Raw genomic sequence first — 21,080 nt, forward strand, 5'->3', positions numbered from 1 at the left:
GAATTGGTCTGGGAGATCTCCAGACCTTACTGGAGAAACTCTTATACAACAGTTACAACCACAACAAAAGAGTCTAGACAAAGCAAAGCCGTTTTTCTGTTTGCAGACATCAGTATCATGAGGTGTATATTGCTGACCTAAGTATTACTTGAATGATATGAATGATTAACAGTATAAATTATCTTTTTTTTTTTTGTACTCTGCAGGAGGAAGAATGCTATCTTTTTCAGGTTTGCCTGGTACTGGTAAAGTTAGAGAAAATTCTCAAGCTGGTGTTTGGGTGTATACTTTCAATGTAACTTTGTCACCATCCGATACTCTAGTGGCAAGAGGTCCTCTAATTACAAACTCAAACCCACTCACAAAGGCTTTCAGGATCAACCCTGTAACTCTGCTTCAGTACAATGTAAGTCCTTGTTTTGATCGCAAACGTTTCCCCACTAACTCTTGTGCCTTGCTCTTCAGGATACTGTTGGATGATAAGATTTCCCTTTAATGATAGGATATGAAATGAGGTTTTGAGGGGAAGTTAATATGCTCATACTCCTATGTTTTGTACTTGAGTAAAAATGAAGGGTCAGGTCTTTCCAGCTTTTATACTCGATCTCTTCTGTTTCCGCTCTGTGTTGTGGCCATGTTCCCATGTGGCTTTCATTCTCACAGGTTTATAGTCTGTGGCACAGCCTTTACGGTGGTCAGATGAGACACCCTCTACTCCAGATGTGTCAAAACTTGTGGCCAGGGGCTGAATCAGGCCCCTGAAGGGCTTCTATCAGGCCCCTGAGCAACTGGCTGTCATCTGTTTCCTTCTCCCTCTCTCTTGCTTCCTTCTGCATCACAGCTTCCTTTGCCAGACTTGCTCAATCATACAGAAGCTACAAAGCCTCTATTTTCCTCCATTGGCTGAGGCTCCTGCCTTAGGGAAGATGGGGAGAGGAACAGCTTGTTTTGCGAGGCTCTCTCAATCCTACAGCAGAGCTACTGAACCATGCCTCTCTCCCTTCTATTGGCTGAGGCTCCTCCCCCTCCTGGTCCCCAGGGGAAGGAAGGAAAGAGCTGGAGCTTCCTTTGCCCAGTTCCCTGGATCCCATGGGAGAGATACAAAGCAAGCACATTTAAGACCAATGAGTGCTAATGTTTTAAGCATGGTTTATTTTAAGCTTTTAAAAAATCTTTGTGTTTGTGTCCTTTATAAAGTTTATATCTCTGCTACGTGGCATTACATTTTATGACACACACGGCCTGGCCCAACAAGGTCTCATCTATGTCAGATCCGGCCCTTATAACAAATGAGTTCGACACTTCTCCTCTACACTCTTTCATCACTGGAAAAGCTGGCAAGAAAGAGTCTGGGTTGCCAAATCACTTTTGGCGTATGCAGGTCAGGTCTGGGAGTTCCATCCCAAGTAACAGATATGAAATACTGATTCACACAGCGGCCAAATATATATATATATATATATATATATATATATATATATATATATATATATATATATATATATATATATACACACACACACACACACACACACTGTGGCTAATAGCCACTGATGGACCTCTGCTCCATATTTTTATCTAACCCCTTCTTGAAGGTGGCTATGCTTGTGGACGCCACCACCTCCTGTGGCAGTGAATTCCACATGGTAATCACCCTTTGGGTGAAGAAGTACTTCCTTTTATCCGTTTTAACCTGTCTGCTCAGCAATTTCATCGAATGCCCACGAGTTCTTGTATTGTGAGAAAGGGAGAAAAGTACTTCTTTCTCTACTTTCTCCATCCCATGCATTATCTTGTAAACCTCTATCATGTCACCCCGCAGTCGACGTTTCTCCAAGCTAAAGAGTCCCAAGCGTTTCAACCTTTCTTCATAGGGAAGGTGTTCCAGCCCTTTAATCATTTTAGTTGCCCTTTTCTGAACTTTCTCCAATGCTATAATATCCTTTTTGAGGTGCGGCGACCAGAACTGCACACAGTACTCCAAATGAGACCGCACCATCGATTTATACAGAGGCATTATGATACTGGCTGATTTGTTTTCAATTCCCTTCCTAATAATTCCCAGCATGGCGTTGGCCTTTTTTATTGCAAACGCACACTGTCTTGACATTTTCAGTGAATTATCTACCATGACCCCAAGATCTCTCTCTTGGTCTGTCTCTGCCAGTTCACACCCCATCAACTTGTATTTGTAGCTGGGATTCTTGGCCCCAATGTGCATTACTTTGCACTTGGCCACATTGAACCGCATCTGCCACGTTGACGCCCACTCACCCAGCCTCAACAGATCCCTTTGGAGTTCCTCACAATCCTCTCTGGTTCTCACCACCCTGAACAATTTAGTGTCATCCGCAAATTTGGCCACTTCACTGCTCACTCCCAACTCTAAATCATTTATGAACAAGTTAAAGAGGATGGGACCCAGTACCGAGCCCTGCGGCACCCCACTGCTTACCGTCCTCCACTGCGAAGACTGCCCATTTATACTCACTCTCTGCTTCCTATTACTCAGCCAGTTTTTGATCCACAAGAGGACCTGTCCTTTTACTCCATGACTCTCAAGCTTTCTAAGGAGCCTTTGATGAGGAACTTTATCAAAAGCTTTCTGGAAGTCAAGGTAAACAACATCTATCGGGTCTCCTTTGTCCACATGTTTGTTCACCCCCTCAAAGAAATGTAACAGGTTAGTGAGGCAAGATCTTCCCTTGCAGAACCCATGCTGAGTCTTCCTCAATAACCCGTGTTCATCAATGTGCCTACTCATTCTGTCCTTGATAATGGTTTCTACCAACTTTCCCGGTATTGAAGTCAGACTGACTGGCCTGTAATTTCCCGGATCTCCTCTGGAACCCTTTTTAAAGATGGGGGTGACATTTGCTACCTTCCAGTCCTCAGGAACGGAGGCAGATTTCAATGAAAGATTACAGATTTTTGTTAGAAGATCCACAAGTTCAACTTTGAGTTCTTTCAGAACTCTCGGATGTATGCCATCCGGACCCGGTGACTTATTAGTTTTTAATTTGTCTATCAGTTGTAGGACCTCCTCTTTTGTCACCTCAATCTGACTCAGGTCTTTCAACACCCCTTCCAATATTAGTGGTTCTGGGGCGGGCAAACACTTCTCATCTTCCACGGTGAAGACGGAGGCAAAAAATGCGTTCAGCTTCTCAGCCATTTTCCCATCCTCCTTCAGTAATCCTTTTACCCCATGGTCATCCAAGGGCCCCACTGCTTCCCTGGCTGGTTTCCTACTTCTAATATATTTGAAGAAATTTTTATTGTTGGTCTTTATGTTTTTTGCAATATGCTCCTCATAGTCCCTTTTTGCCTGCCTGATCACAGTCTTGCATTTGATTTGCCACTGCCTGTGTTCCCTTTTATTAATCTCACTTGGACTGGTTTTCCACCGCTTAAAGGAGTCCTTCTTACCTTTTACAGCTTCTAAATATGTGAAGAAAGGCCTTAGCCTTCTTCTCTGCAATGTTTTCCCAACTTGAAAAGATCCCATGGGGTGCAATTTGGTCTGTGGGAGCAACCCATGTGTATCTCAGGTTGGGTTGTCAACTCTGGGTTGGAAAATATCTGGAGATTTGGGGTTTGAGGAGGGAGGAAACCTCAGCAGGGTACAATGCCATAGCGATCACTCTCTAAAGCAGCCATGTTCTCCAGGGGAACTTACAGTATCTCTAGTGTCTGGAAATCAATGGAATAGAGGGGGAGATCCAGGCCCCACTGGAGGCTGGCAACCCTAATCCCAGGGAATTAATGGGCTTTCCCAACAGACCACATTGCACGCCACCAAACTAGTTGAGGTCTGGAAAAAAGTTCAGATGGATGCTGAAGCCCCTTCTCTCACATTATTCCCAATCTGAAGCAGGCAGTCTGTGTGCAGAAATTTGAGATAATCCACATAGGTTTGCCAATCCCCTGGTGGGGGCAGGGGATCCCCCAGTTTGGGGGCCCTCCACCCACTTCAGGGTCATCAGAAAGCGGGAGGGGGGAGGGAAATGTCTGCTGGGCACTCATTCCCTATGGAGACCAATTCCCATAGGGTATAATGGAGAATTGATCTGTGGGTATCTGGGACTCTGGGGACCCCCTGTTTTTTGAGGTAGAGGCACCAAATTTGCAGCATAACATCCAATGCCTCTCCTCAAAACACCTTTCAAGTATCAAAAGGATTGGACTAGGGGGTCCAATTCTATGAGCCCCCAAAGAAGGTGCCCCTATCCTTCCTTATTTCCATAGAGAAAAGGCATTTAAAAGGTGTGCCGTCCCTTTAAATGTAATGGTCAGAACTCCCTTTGGAGTTCAATTATGCTTGTCACAACCTTGCTCCTGGCTCCACCCCTAATATCTCCTGGCGCCGCTCCCAAAGTCCCCAGATATTTCTTGAATTGAACCTGGAAGCCAACATCTCACAACTTCCCGTTACCCAGAATAGATAGATCCGAGTGGGCAACCGTGTTGGTCTGAAGCAGCAGAACAAAGTAGAAGTCAAGTGGCACCTTTAAGACCAACAAAGAGACCCAGTTTGTGTATTCCGTAATACATCAGTCAACCCTTTATTTTAATCTGTTACTCTGAAGAAATGATTGTCAGACGATTCCTTGGAGTGTAATAATTTTTTACTGTTGATGTGGATGGAATCATGCTTAGACTGTTGGAGTCTGTCTGCCTACTTATTTACTTCAGTTATAACCGACCTTTCTCTCTACTGGGGAAAAAAAGCAGCTTACATCATTACCCTCTCCTCCATTTTATTCTTACAATAACCTTGTAAGGAAAGTTAGTTTGAGAGTATATGACTGGTCCAAGTTCCCTCAGTGAACTTAGTTGACAAAGTGGGGATTCAAACCTGGGTCTCCCAGATCCTAGTCTGACATTGTAACCTCTACACTACTCTGGCTTTACACTGCATCACACTGGTATCTACATAGGATGTATGTCACAGGTGAGGTGGGATGTCTGGCCAGTTACTCCAGAACTTCATGTACGGCAGGAGGGGCTTCCTGCATTATTTTCATGAGTGAAAATGGCCACAAGGGACTCTGTTTGCCCTATTGCCAGGGTCCACCTATCCAGCAGGACAAACAAAGCTTCTCCACAACCATTCCCATGAATAAAAATGGTGCAGGAAGGAAGGCTGAAGCCCGTCCTCTCCCATGCCCGGATTCAGAGCAGAATCCAGTTCCAAAACATTTTTTAAAGGGTGTCTCCCAGTCAGATATGTGGCTGCAAGTCAGGTTGGGGATTCCCAACCTGATTTGAGTCACAAGTTTCATGAAGATAGACTTGGACCTGGGATACCTAGATTGGAAGCCCCACACCATCACAAAAATTGCTGGAGGACCTTAGGCCTGTAAGCGTAACTACACCATGGTGTCATTATGAGGACGAAATGGAGGACGAAAGAATGATGCTCACCAGGGGTCATTTTGTAGAAAAAGAGGTGCTGAAGCTCATTAGCATAACTCACTTGCATACGCCACACCCTCTTTCTCAAAACACTTGGTGGATGCCAGGAAATGCCCGAGGGCACCATGTTGGGAACCCCTGACTCACTTTTAATGGGAAGGATAACAGAATTTTACTACTCTGATAAAAGGAAATAAAAATCATGTCATTTGGTTTGTGGCTTGAGTCCACTGTTTCTGAATTAGTATATGGGGGCCGGACCAGGTGATGGCTGGAGATCTCCTGCTATTGCAACTGAACTCCAGGGAACAGAGATCTGTTCACCTGGAGAAAATGGCCACATAAAAGTGGACTCAATGGCAGTGTCCCCTCCCCAAGCCCCACTCTCTTCTGGCTCCACCCCAAAAAATCTCCCAGCATTTCCCAACTCAGAGTAGGCAACCCTAGTGCCAGAGTTGTTCTTTGTCATCCAACAATTAATGCAGCTAAGATGTCTAGCCAGTACAAAGCTGCCAGAACTGGGCACTGAGAAGCTGCAATCTTAAGAGCACTTTCCTGGGAGTAAGCCCCACTGAATAGAATGGGACTTTCTTCTGAGTTGACCTACTTAGGATTGTTCCCCCAGCTAGTAAAAAAAACAAACAACCCGTAGTCCAAGGCAGCACACACTGCTTGCAACCTAACCAGGCCCTAGATGGGAGAGTCAGTGTCCTATAGTGCTTAGACTGCAGCATGACAATTTGAGAAACCCAGGTTCGAATCTTCGTTCTGCCATGGAAGCTTACTGACTGATGGGGTGTCAGCTTCACTGTATCCCTCATGTGACCGTAGCCTGGCCACTTCGTTTTGGAGCAGCTTAAACTTCTGGACAGTTTTCAAAGGCTAGTGATATAACCTGGATGTAGGGTTGCCAGTCTCCAGGTGGGAGCTGGAGATTCCCCAGAATTACTAGCTGATCCTCCAGACTACAGAGATCAGTTCCCCTAGAGAAAATGGCAGCTTTGGAGGTTCTTCCTGAAACATTGCCTTCCCCGGGCAGTGCCCTTCAAATCTTCAGGAATTTCCCAACCTGGAGCTGGAGAAGACAGGAGAAATGAGGCAAGCCGCTGGTGGTCCCTCATTGCTGGGGAAAGCACAATATAAATGCATGAAGTAAATAAACATACAAGAAAGCAGCCCAGAGAATCTTTTTTCCAGTACTGCATGAGAGGAATTGGAATATATCTTTAAATATGCTTTAGGCTGAAAGCCATTTGTTTAAAATTATTTTTTGATCACACAATTTTGGCATTGGCTTGTTCCTCTCCTTTTTTTCTTTTGTTTTGGTTACATAACTTTTGCTGGTTAAAATGTATTGTTCACGGTTGGATATTTGTTTTTTGTTCTTAATCTTGTTGTTATTTTGGTTTCTTATCCTTTTGTCGATTTTAATTGTTCAAACCTATCAAGATATATGCAATTTTGTATTACTTCACGTGATAGTTGTACTAAGAATTTTTACAAATAAACCATTTGTTACTTGGAAAAAAAAATTATTTTTAATTTTTAAAAGTAATGCATTTTTTAAAAAATTAAACTTTTTGGTTTACTAAAAGCTCCTGGAGGGAAAAGAGTAAGGGAGGGGTTCACACACAGATGCACCTTCCAGCAGTGGCCAGCTAGCCAGTTGCTGAGGGGAAGGAGGACTCCCGTGGCCTCCCCCCCACTTCCACTCTTCACTCATTCGAACACTCACTCTAGTCACACAAACACAGATGCATGCATGCACGCATGCATCTTGCAGCGCTGGCCAGTTGCTGAGCGGACGGAGGACTTCCATAGTCTCTGTGGTCTTTTCCCAAAACGACTCCCACTTGGAGCGGCCCACACCACCACCCAGACCCAACCCCCAACTTACCCTTCTGCCGCGCAGCCTGATTGAGGGCTATCACCAGCAGGGCCACCGCCTTTTGAAAAAACACCCACCCCCTGCTTTAGAGCTTCCAGAACAACGCTCTAGACAGCTCCACCTCAAACTGAGGCCTGTTGCTCACTGCTCTAGAGTTGCCAGGTCTGTGTTGGAAAATACTTGGAGACTTTGGGGGTGGATCCAGGAGAACACAGGGTTTGGGGAGGAGAGGGACCTCAGCATGGTACAATGCCATAGAGTCCACCTTTCAAAGCAGCCGTTTTCTCCAGGGGAGCTGATCTCTGCCAGCTGGAGATCAGTTGAAAAAGCGGGAGATCTCCAGGCCCCACCTGGAAGCTGACAACCCTACACTGTCCTGAGGTCATTGGAAGAAAAGTAGAATAAAATAAATGTCCTAAATGAATTTTAGAGAGAACTGCTCAGCCTAGCATTAAATCCCATTGATCTCAATGAGAAAGAACTAAACAAGTATTTTCCCTAAAAACCAGTAGGAATGAAATATGTTTAACTTTGACAGGACAGTGCCCAAATATTTTACTTCTCAATAACAGATAAATTAAATGGAAGCCAAAGTGAATCCTGAAACTTAGAAAGCATTTGTTACAAGTACTGATTTTGTACTGTAACTACAGATTTAAATTTGTTCCTGATTATTATTCCTTTTTACTTCAGGTTGTCACCAGTGGAGACCCTATTCTAGATTATGAAACTATGCCCCACACATTTGAACTGCAGATACTTGTTCTTAACAACTCTGGAACACGTGCCATACAAATACTGACTGTTGTGGTGCTTGATGAAAACGAACCTCCGGTATTTCAAGGCAATCTTGCAACCCAAAGTGAGAGAGCTGCTTATGATGTTGTCCAAATGGCTGATAGCTGATGCACATTCTTTATGAACTGAATGTTGAGACATGGTGAAAAGTGCATAAGTGCATTAAACATTAAAGTGCATAAGTGTTAAACCCGCCCCCCTCTGCGGACAAACCCCCTCCCCCCCGCCCCGGTATATATTTTCTGTATGAAACTGACTTGGATGTGTCTCCTGATTGGAAAGAGAAGATTCTTCAGCCATGATATACACAGGAGATCTCTACTGAGGACAAATAATTCTGCAGTGCCATGTACTAAGAGTTGTTGATACACACAACCATTTTTGCTGCAGAGACCCAGCAAGGTTGCCTGTTCCCAGTACAGACTGATTATATAACATCTAGAGCCCAGCAGCTACTTCTGGCAATGTCATCCATGTAATGGTACCAACTTACCCCAAATTGTGTATAACCTTTGCCTAAGACTTTACATTAACATTGCATTGGGGATAATGCTTGTGAAACACCATGAGAGAGGTTTCCAGCTTGCTGGTTCTGTTTCTATAACAATGACCTTTAGTACACAGTCATGAAGAAGAGATTTAAACAAATGCCATTCTGTTCTAACACACACTCTCCTCAGCCTGTAAGCATGTAAGTAGCATTCAATGACGGGCTGTTGTTGAAGGCCACAGACAAATCTGACAGGAATAATAAAGAAGCACGGCCCTTATTCACGTTTAAATGGCGCTTATCCACCAGAGTAACAGGAGCCGTCTGTATCGATAACCTATAATCTGGTCTCATTAGGCTGTACATTCTTCCACCTGCACGATCAGCGGCCAATGATGTGGAATGGTAGCAGGGAAAGTGGGTTAGCCATGTTAGTGCATTGGAGCAAAGCAAAACAGAAATCCAGTGCCACTGTTCTTTTGAACATCTCAATGGATATAGGGTAGTTGTTCTGCATCGCAACTACAAACTGTCCACAGAAACCAACTAACTGGGTCCAACATTTTTAGTTGGAAGTGTCCTCTCAGGAGATACAATTATCCTCCAGGAGACGTATGGCATTTCTGGTGGCTATGCCCCCCTCCCCCCCCCAGTGATCAATGCAAGAAACTCATTGGTTTACTTCTGTAACCTTCACTTTCAAAGCTACTTTTATTACACTTTTGTTTTAGTGCATTTTTTCTGCTGAACCCCAATTGGGATTCAGTCAAGATTGCCTATAGGCTTGTTTTAGCAGTAAGAATACCGAAAATCATTATGGATGTTTTGTCAATAGGTAGTTTTTAAAATTATTTCAGCGGATGTGTTCGGGTGTTTATTTGTTTTGTAAGCCAGTCCAATATTTAGAGAATTTGGAAACAAGTATTTTAAATAAATACATTAAAAATAAGGAAGATGGGAACGCCTCAACATGAAAAAAGTGAAAACCAGGAGGAATAAAAATTAAAAAACCCGAACCTCTCAATATATCGCTTTCTAAATGGGTAGCTGTGTTAGGAGAAGTAGAAAAGAGTAAGAGTCCAGTAGCAGCTTAAAGACTAACAAAATTTGTGGTAGAGTATGAGCTTTTTTGAGTCACTGTTCACTTCTTCAGGTATCTTTGATATTGCTTTCAGCGGCAGTTGTAGGTCAAATTTAATGTAGATAAAAATCCACCCTCAGTCTACATTTTCTTAGGTATTAAACATTATTTCTTCCTTAAATTTATTAGCAAGCATTGATCAGCGTCATTTATTATGCAATATTACATTATTAGGATATTATATAGGTATCGACTCATAATTCATTCAGTTACGTCTATTCATATCTGTTTGAATGGTATGTTTCCTAACCTGCTTAAATTAATGTCGATCATATTTCTGTCTACCCAGCCGTCATGGTCTACATCTTGGAAAACACACCAGCAGGAGTTATTTACCAGCTTCATGTAGTCGGTTCTGAAAATTCAACATCTACAAGACTCTCTGTAAGTTTAATTCAAATAATGCTGAGATGGAAACTCACTTTAGTAGATAAAAAGTCAGTTAAAACCTCTCTGTGTTGAATTCAATAACCAATTATGGGGCAGCCCTAGGGTGTCTGGCACCCTAGGGGCCCCCCTGCCCCCACAAGCAAAGCCAGAGGGTGGGGAGGGTGTGCCTGGCAGCACAGAGAAGTGGAGCGATGGTGGCCAGGAAGCATGCAGCCTCTCTGCTCTTTGCCATGCCATCGTGCACTCCCTCCGGCTTTGCTCACAGCGGCGGGCACCACAAAGGCAGCTGGGCAGCACATGGCCTCTTCCTGGCTCCCAGGGCCTCTCCTCCCGGGTGGTATCAATCACCATGGAGGCAGGGGTGGTGGGGGAGAGCCCAATTCAGTGCCACCCTGGCCCAAGCCCTATTGCTGCCTCGGTCTGCCTCGTGGATGGGTCGCCTCTGATTATATTTGAGATGGTGAAGCCTCAGACACTTGCGAAACAAAATTCAGTAGCAGAATACTTGTTTAATGTTTGCTATAAAGAGGAATTTTCATTTGGGCTGGAACTGAAATTTTGTATAGTCGCGATGGATGGAGGAACTGTGCAGGGCAGTCTAAGTATGGGAAAGCTGACTTGCAGGAGATTCCAGAAATCAGGGAGTCTACGGGCCAAAACAGGCATAACTATCATAGTTCTTTGAGAGTCTGTAAAAAGTTCTGTATTTATCCAAATACTACGTTTTTTGTAAGTATGCCATATAACAGCAGTCATCTTGCATTCACATACAAATTATATTTGTCCAATAACATTTTGTTTTGTATATGTATTTTAAGGGAGTTGTCTTACATTCAGACTTGTCTCCCTTTTGAGTAAATAAGGATAAGGCCAACAAACAAGAAGATATTGGATTTATATCCCGCCCTTCATTCCGAAGAGTCTCAGAGCGGCTCACAATCTCCTTTACCTTCCTCCCCCACAACAAACACCCTGTGAGGTAGACGAAGATATTGGATTTATATCCCGCCCTCCACTCCGAAGAGTCTCAGAGCAGCTCACAATCTCCTTTACCTTCCTCCCCCACAACAGACACCCTGTGAGGTGGGTGGGGCTGGAGAGGGCTCTCACAGCAGCTGCCCTTTCAAGGACAACCTCTGCCAGGGCTATGGCTGACCCAAGGCCATTCCAGCAGGTGCAAGTGGAGGAGTGGGGAATCAAACCCGGTTCTCCCAGATAAGAGTCCGCACACTTAACCACTACACCAAACTGGCTCTCCAGGGTATAGAGCTCAAGGCTTCCCCTTGAGGTTGCCTCCTAATCAGGGGTTTACTGCTTTCTGGATGCCAAAGGTTCCATTGGTCACCATGGCTGGCAGCCATTGTTGGCCCTATCCTTGATGAATCTGTCTAATCTCTTTTTAAAGCCATCCATGCTTGTAGCCATCGTAACAGCCACTGATCTTAAGGAGCAAATGGGCCAGAGGCAGGGCTGATAGAAGTCAAAGGGTCGATAAGCAGAGGAATGAGATACATGCATCTGAGGGAAGGAATAATAATAATTTTTATTTATATCCCGCCCTCCCCGCCAAGACAGGCTCAGGGCGGCTCACAAACATGGAAAGTGCCATGAATTACAGTAAATACATTATACGATAAAATACAATAAAACACAATAAATAATTGATTAATTAATTAAAACCACAACAGGTAAGGTGCTATAATACAAAATGATGTATATCAGATGGCTGGATGTCATTTAGGATTCAATCTTGTAGGCCATTTGAAAAAGGATAGTTTTACATGCCCTGCGGAACTGATTATAGTCCCACAGGGCTCGAACCTTGGCTGGTAGTTGATTCCACCAATGAGGAGCCGTTACTGAGAAGGCCTGCTCTCGAGTTGTTTTCAGTTTGGCCTTCCTTGGTCCAGGGATTTTTAAGAGATTTTGGGAGCTAGATCTCAGTGCTCTCTGGGGAATATATGGGGAGAGGCGGTCCCTAAGGTAGACAGGTCCTCGGCCATATAGGGCTTTAAAGGTAATAACCAGCACCTTGTAACGAACTCGGAACACAATTGGCAGCCAGTGCAGCTCCCGCAACCTAGGCTGCACGTGCTCCCACCGAGGTAGTCCCACTAGCAGCCTGGCCGCCGCATTCTGCACCAGCTGCAGTTTCTGAGTTCGGTACAGGGGCAGCCCCATGTAGAGGGCATTACAGTAGTCCAACCTCGAGGTGACCGTTGCATGGATCACTGTTGCTAGGTCGCCATGATGGAAAAAGGCGGCTTTAGCAGTGGCTGCTATCTGTGCCTCCATTGTCAAGGAATGAGAATGAGAAAGAGGCTTCAGGACTGTAGCCAAAAAAACCTGAAGATTAATTGCATTACATAACTCTGGACTAAGTGCAGGCAGTGCTAAAAGCAAGAATGGATAAGACTCTAATTATTTTTTACTTTAAGCAAAGACCTGCTTAAAACATAACAATTAACAATTATTATTGAATTATTAAATTAACAATATTAAAACATTAACAATAATTAATAAAGATCCAGGTGAGGTAGCTGTGTTAGTCTGAAGCAGCAGAACAAAGTTTGAATCCAGTGGCACCTAAATTAAGAAGAAGAAGAAGATATTGGATTTATATCCCGCCCTCCACTCCGAAGAGTCTCAGAGCGGCTCACAACCTCCTTTACCTTCCTCCCCCACAACAGACACCCTGTGAGGTAGAAGAAGATATTGGATTTATATCCCGCCCTCCATTTCGAAGAGCCGAAGAGCGGCTCACAGTCTCCTTTCCCTTCCTCCCCCACAACAGACACCCTGTGAGGTATATGAAGATATTGGATTTATATCCCACCCTCCACTCTGAAGAGTCTCAGAGCAGCTCACAATCTCCTTTCCCTCCCCCCCCCCACAACAGACACCCTGTGAGGTAGATGAAGATACTGGATTTATATCCCGCCCTTCACTCTGAAGAGTCTCAGAGCAGCTCACAATCTCCTTTCCCTTCCTCCCCCACAACAGACACCCTGTGAGGTGGGTGGGGCTGGAGAGGGCTCTCACAGCAGCTGCCCTTTCAAGGACAACCTCTGCCAGAGCTATGGCTGACCCAAGGCCATGCTAGCAGGTGCAAGTGGAGGAGTAGGGAATCAAACCTGGTTCTCCCAGATAAGAGTCCGCACACTTAACCACTACACCAAACTTGCTCTCCATTAAATTAAGACCAACAACATTTCATTCCCAGTAAGTTTTTGTCTCATTAGCCATACAACTTCCCCTTGAGAGCCAAAAGATATGGCTCTGGGCACTCTGCGAAGCCTGGCAGCTGTGCCAGTCTCTGAGCCCCTCTCTAGGTGGGTGAAACAATTAGAGCTGGTGACTGAGATCATGTCAGCCTAGTGCTTCCCGCAATGAGGCACAGAAATAATGGGTTATTGCAGCTGCTGGGTAAGGCTGACCCCCCCCCCCCACACTCCCTTTCTCTAGTCCTTTACTCTTCTCCTGCTGCAGAGGCCTGGGCCTGTGGTCCGCATCTGCCTACGTCTTTACCTGTAAATATGATGATGTTCTTCAGATGGAGCTGTGAAAAGGAGGAAGAGGGTCCTGGGCAGGGCGGAGGACAGAGACCTATGCTAAGTGGGGAAGGCAGAGCTCCCAGTGGAACAGACTCTGGGAAGCAAAGGGGCCACCCCCTTTGGTCTATGCCTTTGTCTGCCAGGGTTGAAAGGGCAGCCCGGGTACTTTGGAACCCCTTCCCTCCATTTTCCCCGCACCCATCAAAACCAAAGCCACTACCAAGCACAGAAAAGGGTTCAAAAAATAGTGGGTCAGACGCTATAGTGATTCCAGCATAGCTCTTTTATTAGCAAAATCCCAACGGAAAGCATAAATGGCTAGCCACAACTATATACACAGAAACGCCACTGAAAACACACCTCCAGCAAAAAACAACCCAGTAGAAAAACAGGCACTCATTTGCATGGACTTCATTCGAATGGATATTGCCTAATTGGCTGGCTCAACAAGGGCAGCTACTCTGAGTGAAGCTGCAAAGAGCCTGCCAAACAATGGGCATCATTCAAATGGATATTATCTGATTGGCTGGCTCAGCAAGGGCAGCCAATCTGAATGTAGCTGCAACGAGCCTCTCCAACAAAGGGTCTTAATTTGAAGCTCCCAGTACACTACACCCCTCCCCCCAAGACAGGGGTTGAACCCAATTACATAAATAGTCCTGCAGATAGCGAGGTGGAGCCCACACCTGCTGAGAAAGTCCATTGCTATCTGTAGGTGGGCAAGAATCAGGTGGTGCTGTCTGCACTGGTGTTGGTGCCTTGGCAGGTTTGGCAACGTTGCTTTCCTCTGGATGCAGTGTCATTGACAGAACTGGAACCAGCTGTGAGGCTGTCTCTTCTGTCCTGAGTGCCTCTGCAAGTTCCTGGGCGCTTGTCACAGGATTGCCTCCTGATAAAGCCATCCTCTCTGGCCATCTGTGCCTAAGCTGATCCAGGTGGTGCTGTAACGCGCAGCCATCAAGTGTAGCCACTCTGTAGGACACTGGTCTGGTCACCCTTTCCACTGTTGCTTGCACCCAGGCCGGGCTTTCACTGTAGCTGCAGGCGTAGACCACATTCCCAGCTGGAATGCCTTCACCTCTTCCCTGGCTTGCGGTGGCTCCTCTGGTAATAGATCCGGGTGCAGTCTATCAAGAGTTGTGGTGAGCCTTCTGTTCATTAGCAGCTCTGTTGGGCTGTGCTCCATTGTGGAGTGGGGTATGATGAGCTGCTGTAACAGGAAAGCAGTCAATTGGGCATGCCAGTTTCCCTGGGTGATCCAGTGGGAACTGTTTTTCATCATCCTCATCATTTTCTCTGCCTGCCCATTGGTCAAGGGATGGAACAGAGCAAAAGTGATATGCTGTATGATGTTGTCGGCCATGAAGTGCTGGAACTCCACTGATGTGAACTGGATCCTATTGTCAGATACGATGGTGTCCAGAAGTCTATGCTGTGCAAAAAGACGGCTGAGCACACAAACAACAATGGCAGTGGACATGGTGGATACCAGAACTATCTCTAACCACTTGGAGAAAGAGTCCACCATGAACAGGAACCATGAAAGGGACCAGCAAAGTCTATGTGAAGTCGGTGCACACACCAACTCCCATGGATGTACTGGAGTTTGAGCTGGGGACGGTTGATATTCCTGGCACGGTTGACAGGAACAGACTCATTCTTTGACGGCTTTGTCCATGCTGGGCCACCATACGTAGCTGCGGGTGAGTGCCTTCATGCACATGATGCCTGGGTGGCCAACGTGTAGCACCTTGAGAACTTGCTGCCACAGCTTGGGCAGAATGATGTTCACCCTCAGCAGGCAGCACTTGTGTTTGGAGAGTCTGTGCTGCCTGGAGCTGAGGGGCTGGAACTCTTCAGCCATGTGGCCTTCTAGTCACCCCCTCCACACCCAGTTGAGCACACAGACCAGAATGCAATCCTAGGCTAAGTGTGCCGCGATGTCGGAGGTGTGGAGCGGTGGACAAGCCAGGTCCTTGATCAGAGGATGCGGTGGGCCAGAGATGGGTTGACAATAGGGTTGGAAAGTGAAAGGTGGCTGAGAGCATTGGCATGGCCCAACGCCTTGCTTGGCCAATGCCAAAGCTCATAGGAGTAGGCCAACAGGAAAATGGTCATAGGAGTAGGCCAACAGGAAAATAGCATCTGGGGTGAAAAGATCTGTGGCATCTGGCAGTCCGGTGTGAAGAGACCCAGCAGCAGCTTGTGGTCTGTGGTGATGATGAAGCTCCGGCCGTAGAGGTAGTCATGGAACTTCTTGACTCCTGCAATGATGGCAAGGGCTTCCTTGTCAATCTGGGCATAGTTGCACTCTGCAGACGACAGCATCCTGGAGAAGTAGGCAGTGGGGGCCTCCTGTCTGCTGGGCATCTTGTGGCTGAGGATGGCCTGTGCCATACGGTGAGGCGTTGCAAGTGAGGACGAGAGCCTCTTTGAGATTGGAAAACTCACACGGGTGTGCAGCTTTCCTAAGTGTGGTCACGAAGAGCCTAGTTCTGCTTGTAGAAGGCGTGGCAGCAGGTGACCCTGGAAGCCTGTGGCAAGAAGTGGCCTTGGAGCTTGGTCTTGATCATGGCAAAGGACACCATGTCAAGTTCTTCTAGTGCCATGAGAGCTCGGGCAATCTTGAAGGTGGCTCACCTGCAGACGCTGAGGAACATGGCCTTGGCACACTCAGCATCAGTTATCTGGTTTGCCATGAGATGGAACGGGAATCAGAGATGCACAAGTCCGAGTCCTTGACAGCAGTGTTGAACATTTTGAAATGGCCCTTGGCGGTCACGTTGGCTATCCTACTGAAGCAACTGAGGAATTCGGTGCTAGTTGGACGAGGTGACAATTCACTGCTGGCAAGTGATTCTGCTCAGTGATTCAGCTCTGTCCTTGGGGCTGCATGCCCAAATAACATCCCACCTTTGTCAACAGTTAAAAGTAGTGGGTCAGACACAATAGAGATTCCAGCATCGCTCTTTTATTAGCAAAAACCCAACTGAAAACACTCAGGGCCAGCTACAACTATATACACAGAAACTTCAGCCAAAACACACCTCCAGCAATAAACAACCCAACAGAAAAAATAGGTACTCTGAACCCTTATTTGCATAGGTTTCACTCAAATGGATATTACCTAATCCACTGGCTCAGCAAGGGCGGCCAATCTGAATGCAGCTGCAAGGAGCCTCTCCAACAAAGGGTCTTGGTTTGAAGCTCCCAGTACACTACAGGGTCCTTTCTTACCCAGGTTCCTTAGTGCTGCCAGACAAGAGAGAGGCACCATGGGTTGCAAGCAGTTTCTGTTCTCAGAATCTGATGTTTAAAGAATTCTTATGCAGCTGTCATGGCTAGTAGCTGTTGACAGGCTTAGCCTCCATTACTCTGAATTTTTCAGAGTTAATGGCTATCAGCACATCTGAGTAGTGCATTTGCACAAGTAAAATAAGCATTAGGTGGAAAAAATACTCATAGGTAACAAGAGTGTTGGTTGTCCACACAAAAGTATTTTAGGAGTTATGTCTAGACTGGCGTTCTTTGGAATACTTTTTCTAAAAAAATTGTCCTTATTTATTGCCTTATGTCTTAGTTTTCCTAGCGGAGGTAAGGTGCATCCTGTTAAGACTGAACAATTGCAGGACGGCACTTCTGTAATAATCAATCTGATTTCTAGTAAAGAAACCTGACAGTTCGCTGCCAATCAAGAGCATTATCTGGGATGTAATGCAGACTGTTCAACATGTTCCAATACCAGTTGTGAGACAGATTGCGTCATCATATCCCAAATCATGGCATTTCTTTCAGTATTCAGCGGCTCCAGGAGAACCATTCTCTGTTTCTTCAACTGGAACCATTGCTTCTTCAAAAGAATTTGATTATGAGAAAGATCCACATAGGTAGGTACATATTTAAGATAAGTTCCTCAAAAGCAAGCCCAAATTTTACGAAAGCTGTAGTACTGTAAACTCTGCTCATGATGTGAGTTCGATCCTGGCGGAAACTGGGTTCAGGCAGCCGGCTCAAGGCTGACGCAGCCTTCCATCCTTCTGAAGTCGGTAAAATGAGTACCCAGCTTGCTGGTGGGAAAGTGTAGATGACTGGGGAAGGCAATGGCAAACCACCCCATAAAAAGTCTGCCATGAAAACATTGTGATGTGACGTTACCCCAGAGTCAGAAATGACTGGTGCTTGCACAGGGGATTACCTTTACCCTTTAGTAGAAATATATTGTGTATGAAAAACAGTCATTCTTGAGTTGTCTTTTGATTTTACAGCTATTCGTTAAACATTACAGTTACAAATGGACAGGGTCTGAGTACGTCAAGGACAGTGATAATCAATATCATAAATATCAATGATGAATCACCATACTTTACCATGTAAGTGAAAAATTCACATTACATCAAAACATATATAATCATTTATTTTGCTTATTTTTATTAACATATTTATATGCCACCTTTCCCATGTACCATGATGGCTTGAAGCAGCTTACAAAAATCCTGATCTGCAGTTATCAAACAATCCAGCATTTGAAACGGAAGAAATGGTATGCCTTTCCCTCAAAAAACTGTTCTACACAAGATTTCAAATTTGGTGAGGCATATAAGAAAACGGGCATCTGATTACACTGAAGCTTCCATTTCCCTCGCCTCAATTCAGATCCATGGGATTTGAGTCCCTGTCTGAAACCCAAACAAGACCACAGCAACAGAGATGACCAGCGCATCCTTCCTGCTCCGTGCCTGAGAGACCAGGCTGCTGTGGAAGGAGTCTAGGTGGTGGTGGCTGCTGTTGAGTGACATGTGGCCGCAACTTGACAAATGGGCTGGGGGAGGAAGGCAGGGTACAGAAATGACCCTGGGGTGAAGTGTGAGAGACAGGCGGCAGTTCATGAGATGCACAGAGTTCCTCAGCGGGAGACAAAAATGCCTCAGCAACTTCCACCGCTCTCCCCGCCCCCCCCCCCGCCCCATCTGTATGTTTGAGAGCAGCAAAGGATTTCTCTGCTGGGAGACACCAGATCTGGGAAGAAGGAGTGCTGCCACATGCACACAAAAGCACCCAGGAGCATGTCATTGACCTTCCAGATACTGCTGGACAAGGGTGGGAAAGGGTGGAGAGAGACCAAGTGTCTGGCAATCTGAGCTCACTGGTGGCAGCAGTGGAGAAGGCCAAGGAGGCTGATCAGGGGTGGTAAGTGGTGTGGCCTGCACCCTTACAATGGCACAAAATTGATGGGATTGGGACTCTGGGGTCCCTACCATAGCTACAGGTCTGCCAGAATCCCTGGTACCTGCAGAGGACACAGAGGACAGACAGGGTGGAGCAGCTTCTCACGGGCCAGGTGTTGTGGGTGCTGGTGGCTCAGAGGAAGGAGGGGATCCTGGACATTGTCAAGTCCTCCGTGTGGGTGACTATCAAGCAGGGGCAGTTGGAGAGCCATTGCAAGTGGTAGGAAGCCAATTTGAGGAGGCAGCAATGGATGGAGGGGCTGTCAGCATTGGGAGAGGCGTCTTGCCCTAGCCAGGGATGAGAGTGAGGGATAGGGACACATCAAGAAGCTGCTGGGGGACCTGTCTAAGACTCTTTAGGGGGCCCGCCACCCCTCCTCCGGCAATGCCTCCAACAGTGATAGAAATCGGGTTGGCACAGAGACACTCTTGACACCATGGTTGCCATAGCCAGAGGTGAGCAAAGGGTGCCCACACATCCACATTCTTGTTGATCGTCACCACCTGGAGCACTGCATGCTCTGTGTGCTCAGCCCCACTGTGAGGTGCCCATGAGGCTGACGGGTGATACCTCCTCTCCGCTGACTGGTGGTCTGGTGTCATAACAGGAAATGGTCTCTTTAAGGGGGGGGCTGTGACATGGGTGAGGTGTCGCTCCTGTGGCCTGCCCCTCTCTGCCCACTATCAGTGACAGCCCAAGTGGGCCTGCTCCCTGCACTCTGGACTCCCACTAGTCCTCCCAGCCCATTCTCTCGCCCTCCCCTGCCTTGCAACCAAAGCAGGATGGGATTGCAGGGCTGCTGCCCCAGCAGCACTTGGCAACACTGTTGGGGCACCTTTCCCCCCATTCCATCAGCATGTAACTATCCCCTTAGGCTGGCAACTAGCGGTGCCACAGCTGTACCACAGCTGGCTGCCATAGTACAGATGTGGCTCAGGATTGCTCTGTAAGAAAGGCCAGGCCATCACTATGACAGATTGACTGGATATACTAGAGGGAAGATTCCACCAGAAAGCAGCCTTGTGAGGATTTGAGATAGTACACAGGAGAGACAGTTCTTCAAATAAGCTGGTCCTGATTATGCTTTTTTTTTTTTTTAATTGACACTGGGCGTTTTTGCACTGACCTTACGCCGGAGCGACGTCCCTCTTCACCGCGCAGCGTCTGCGCGGATTTTGCACTAATTGCTCCGCAGAACCCGGAAGAGCCGCAAAGTCCCACGGCTTTTGCGTCGCAAATGTAAGCCACCAAAACCCACACACTTTGCGGCTCTTCCGGGTTCTGCGGAGCAATTAGTGCGAAATCCGTGCAGACGCTGCGCGGTGAAGAGGGACGTCGCTCTGGCGTAAGGTCAGTGCGAAAACGCCCACTGATTATGCTCTTTGAGGAGCTCCCACTTAATTTCTTGGCTCAACTATTTGTGGCTCAGAATCTTAGCTTCAGGGGACCTGGAAACCCTACTATATAACAGTGGACCTTATATATTAAATATCATATCATTTATTCAAATACTTGGTGGTAGAGATGTTTTGAAGCCTTTTATCCTGACAGACAGTTTGGTTTGTGGTTAAGAGTAGCAGATTCTAATCCAGAGAACTGGGTTCGATTTCCTAGTCCTCTTCATGCAGCTGCTGGATGACCTTGGACCAGTCACAGCTCTCTCAGAGCAGTTCTCTCAAGAGCAGTTCTCTCAGAGCTCTTTCAGCCCCACCTCCCTCATGGGGTGTCTGTTGCGGGGAGAGGAAGGGAAGGAAACTTTAAGTCACTCTGAGACTCCAAATGAAAGATGGGGTATAAATCCAACTCCTCCTCTTCTTGCCCCTCCTCTTCTGAAATCTTAGCTGATCAAACAAACATAGTTGTAGCTGATCAATTAATTTATTTAAGAAATTAGTGTATGAATAAAACTATACTCCAGAAGGGGATGAAGCATGTTTTCTAGAAGCATTTTTACAATTAATATTTCTGAACTCCCTACTTATTTGATCACGTTTGAATTGCACCTTTCTCTAAAGACAGGAGTATGCAAATTGAACTTTCCTTACTTGGTTCTCAGTACAGTTAGGTTAAGAGATAACATCTGACCAAAGGCCAGCCTGTATCTGTTTATGAGTTTGGACCCGTCTTGCTAGTTCAAGGGCGACACTTGACTGTATGCACCAACTAGTTCTTTTA

General features: G+C 46.2%; 1 protein-coding gene across 1 annotated transcript in view; it reads left to right on the plus strand.

Annotated features, from left to right (window-relative positions):
* The first annotated feature begins 212 nt into the window (after window positions 1-212).
* CDHR3 (cadherin related family member 3) overlaps window positions 213-21,080 on the plus strand; it is a 60,883-nt gene continuing 40,015 nt past the window's right edge. The window contains exons 1-5 of the mRNA XM_060244539.1: window positions 213-406; window positions 8,000-8,168; window positions 10,025-10,119; window positions 17,475-17,566; window positions 17,945-18,049. Of these exons, the coding sequence (XP_060100522.1) occupies window positions 215-406; window positions 8,000-8,168; window positions 10,025-10,119; window positions 17,475-17,566; window positions 17,945-18,049 (653 nt within the window). The 5' untranslated portion in view covers window positions 213-214. The remainder of the gene's footprint in view (window positions 407-7,999; window positions 8,169-10,024; window positions 10,120-17,474; window positions 17,567-17,944; window positions 18,050-21,080) is intronic.

This window comes from Heteronotia binoei, chromosome 8 (genome assembly GCF_032191835.1).
Source record: "Heteronotia binoei isolate CCM8104 ecotype False Entrance Well chromosome 8, APGP_CSIRO_Hbin_v1, whole genome shotgun sequence".
NCBI classification, from domain to species: Eukaryota; Metazoa; Chordata; class Lepidosauria; order Squamata; family Gekkonidae; genus Heteronotia; species Heteronotia binoei.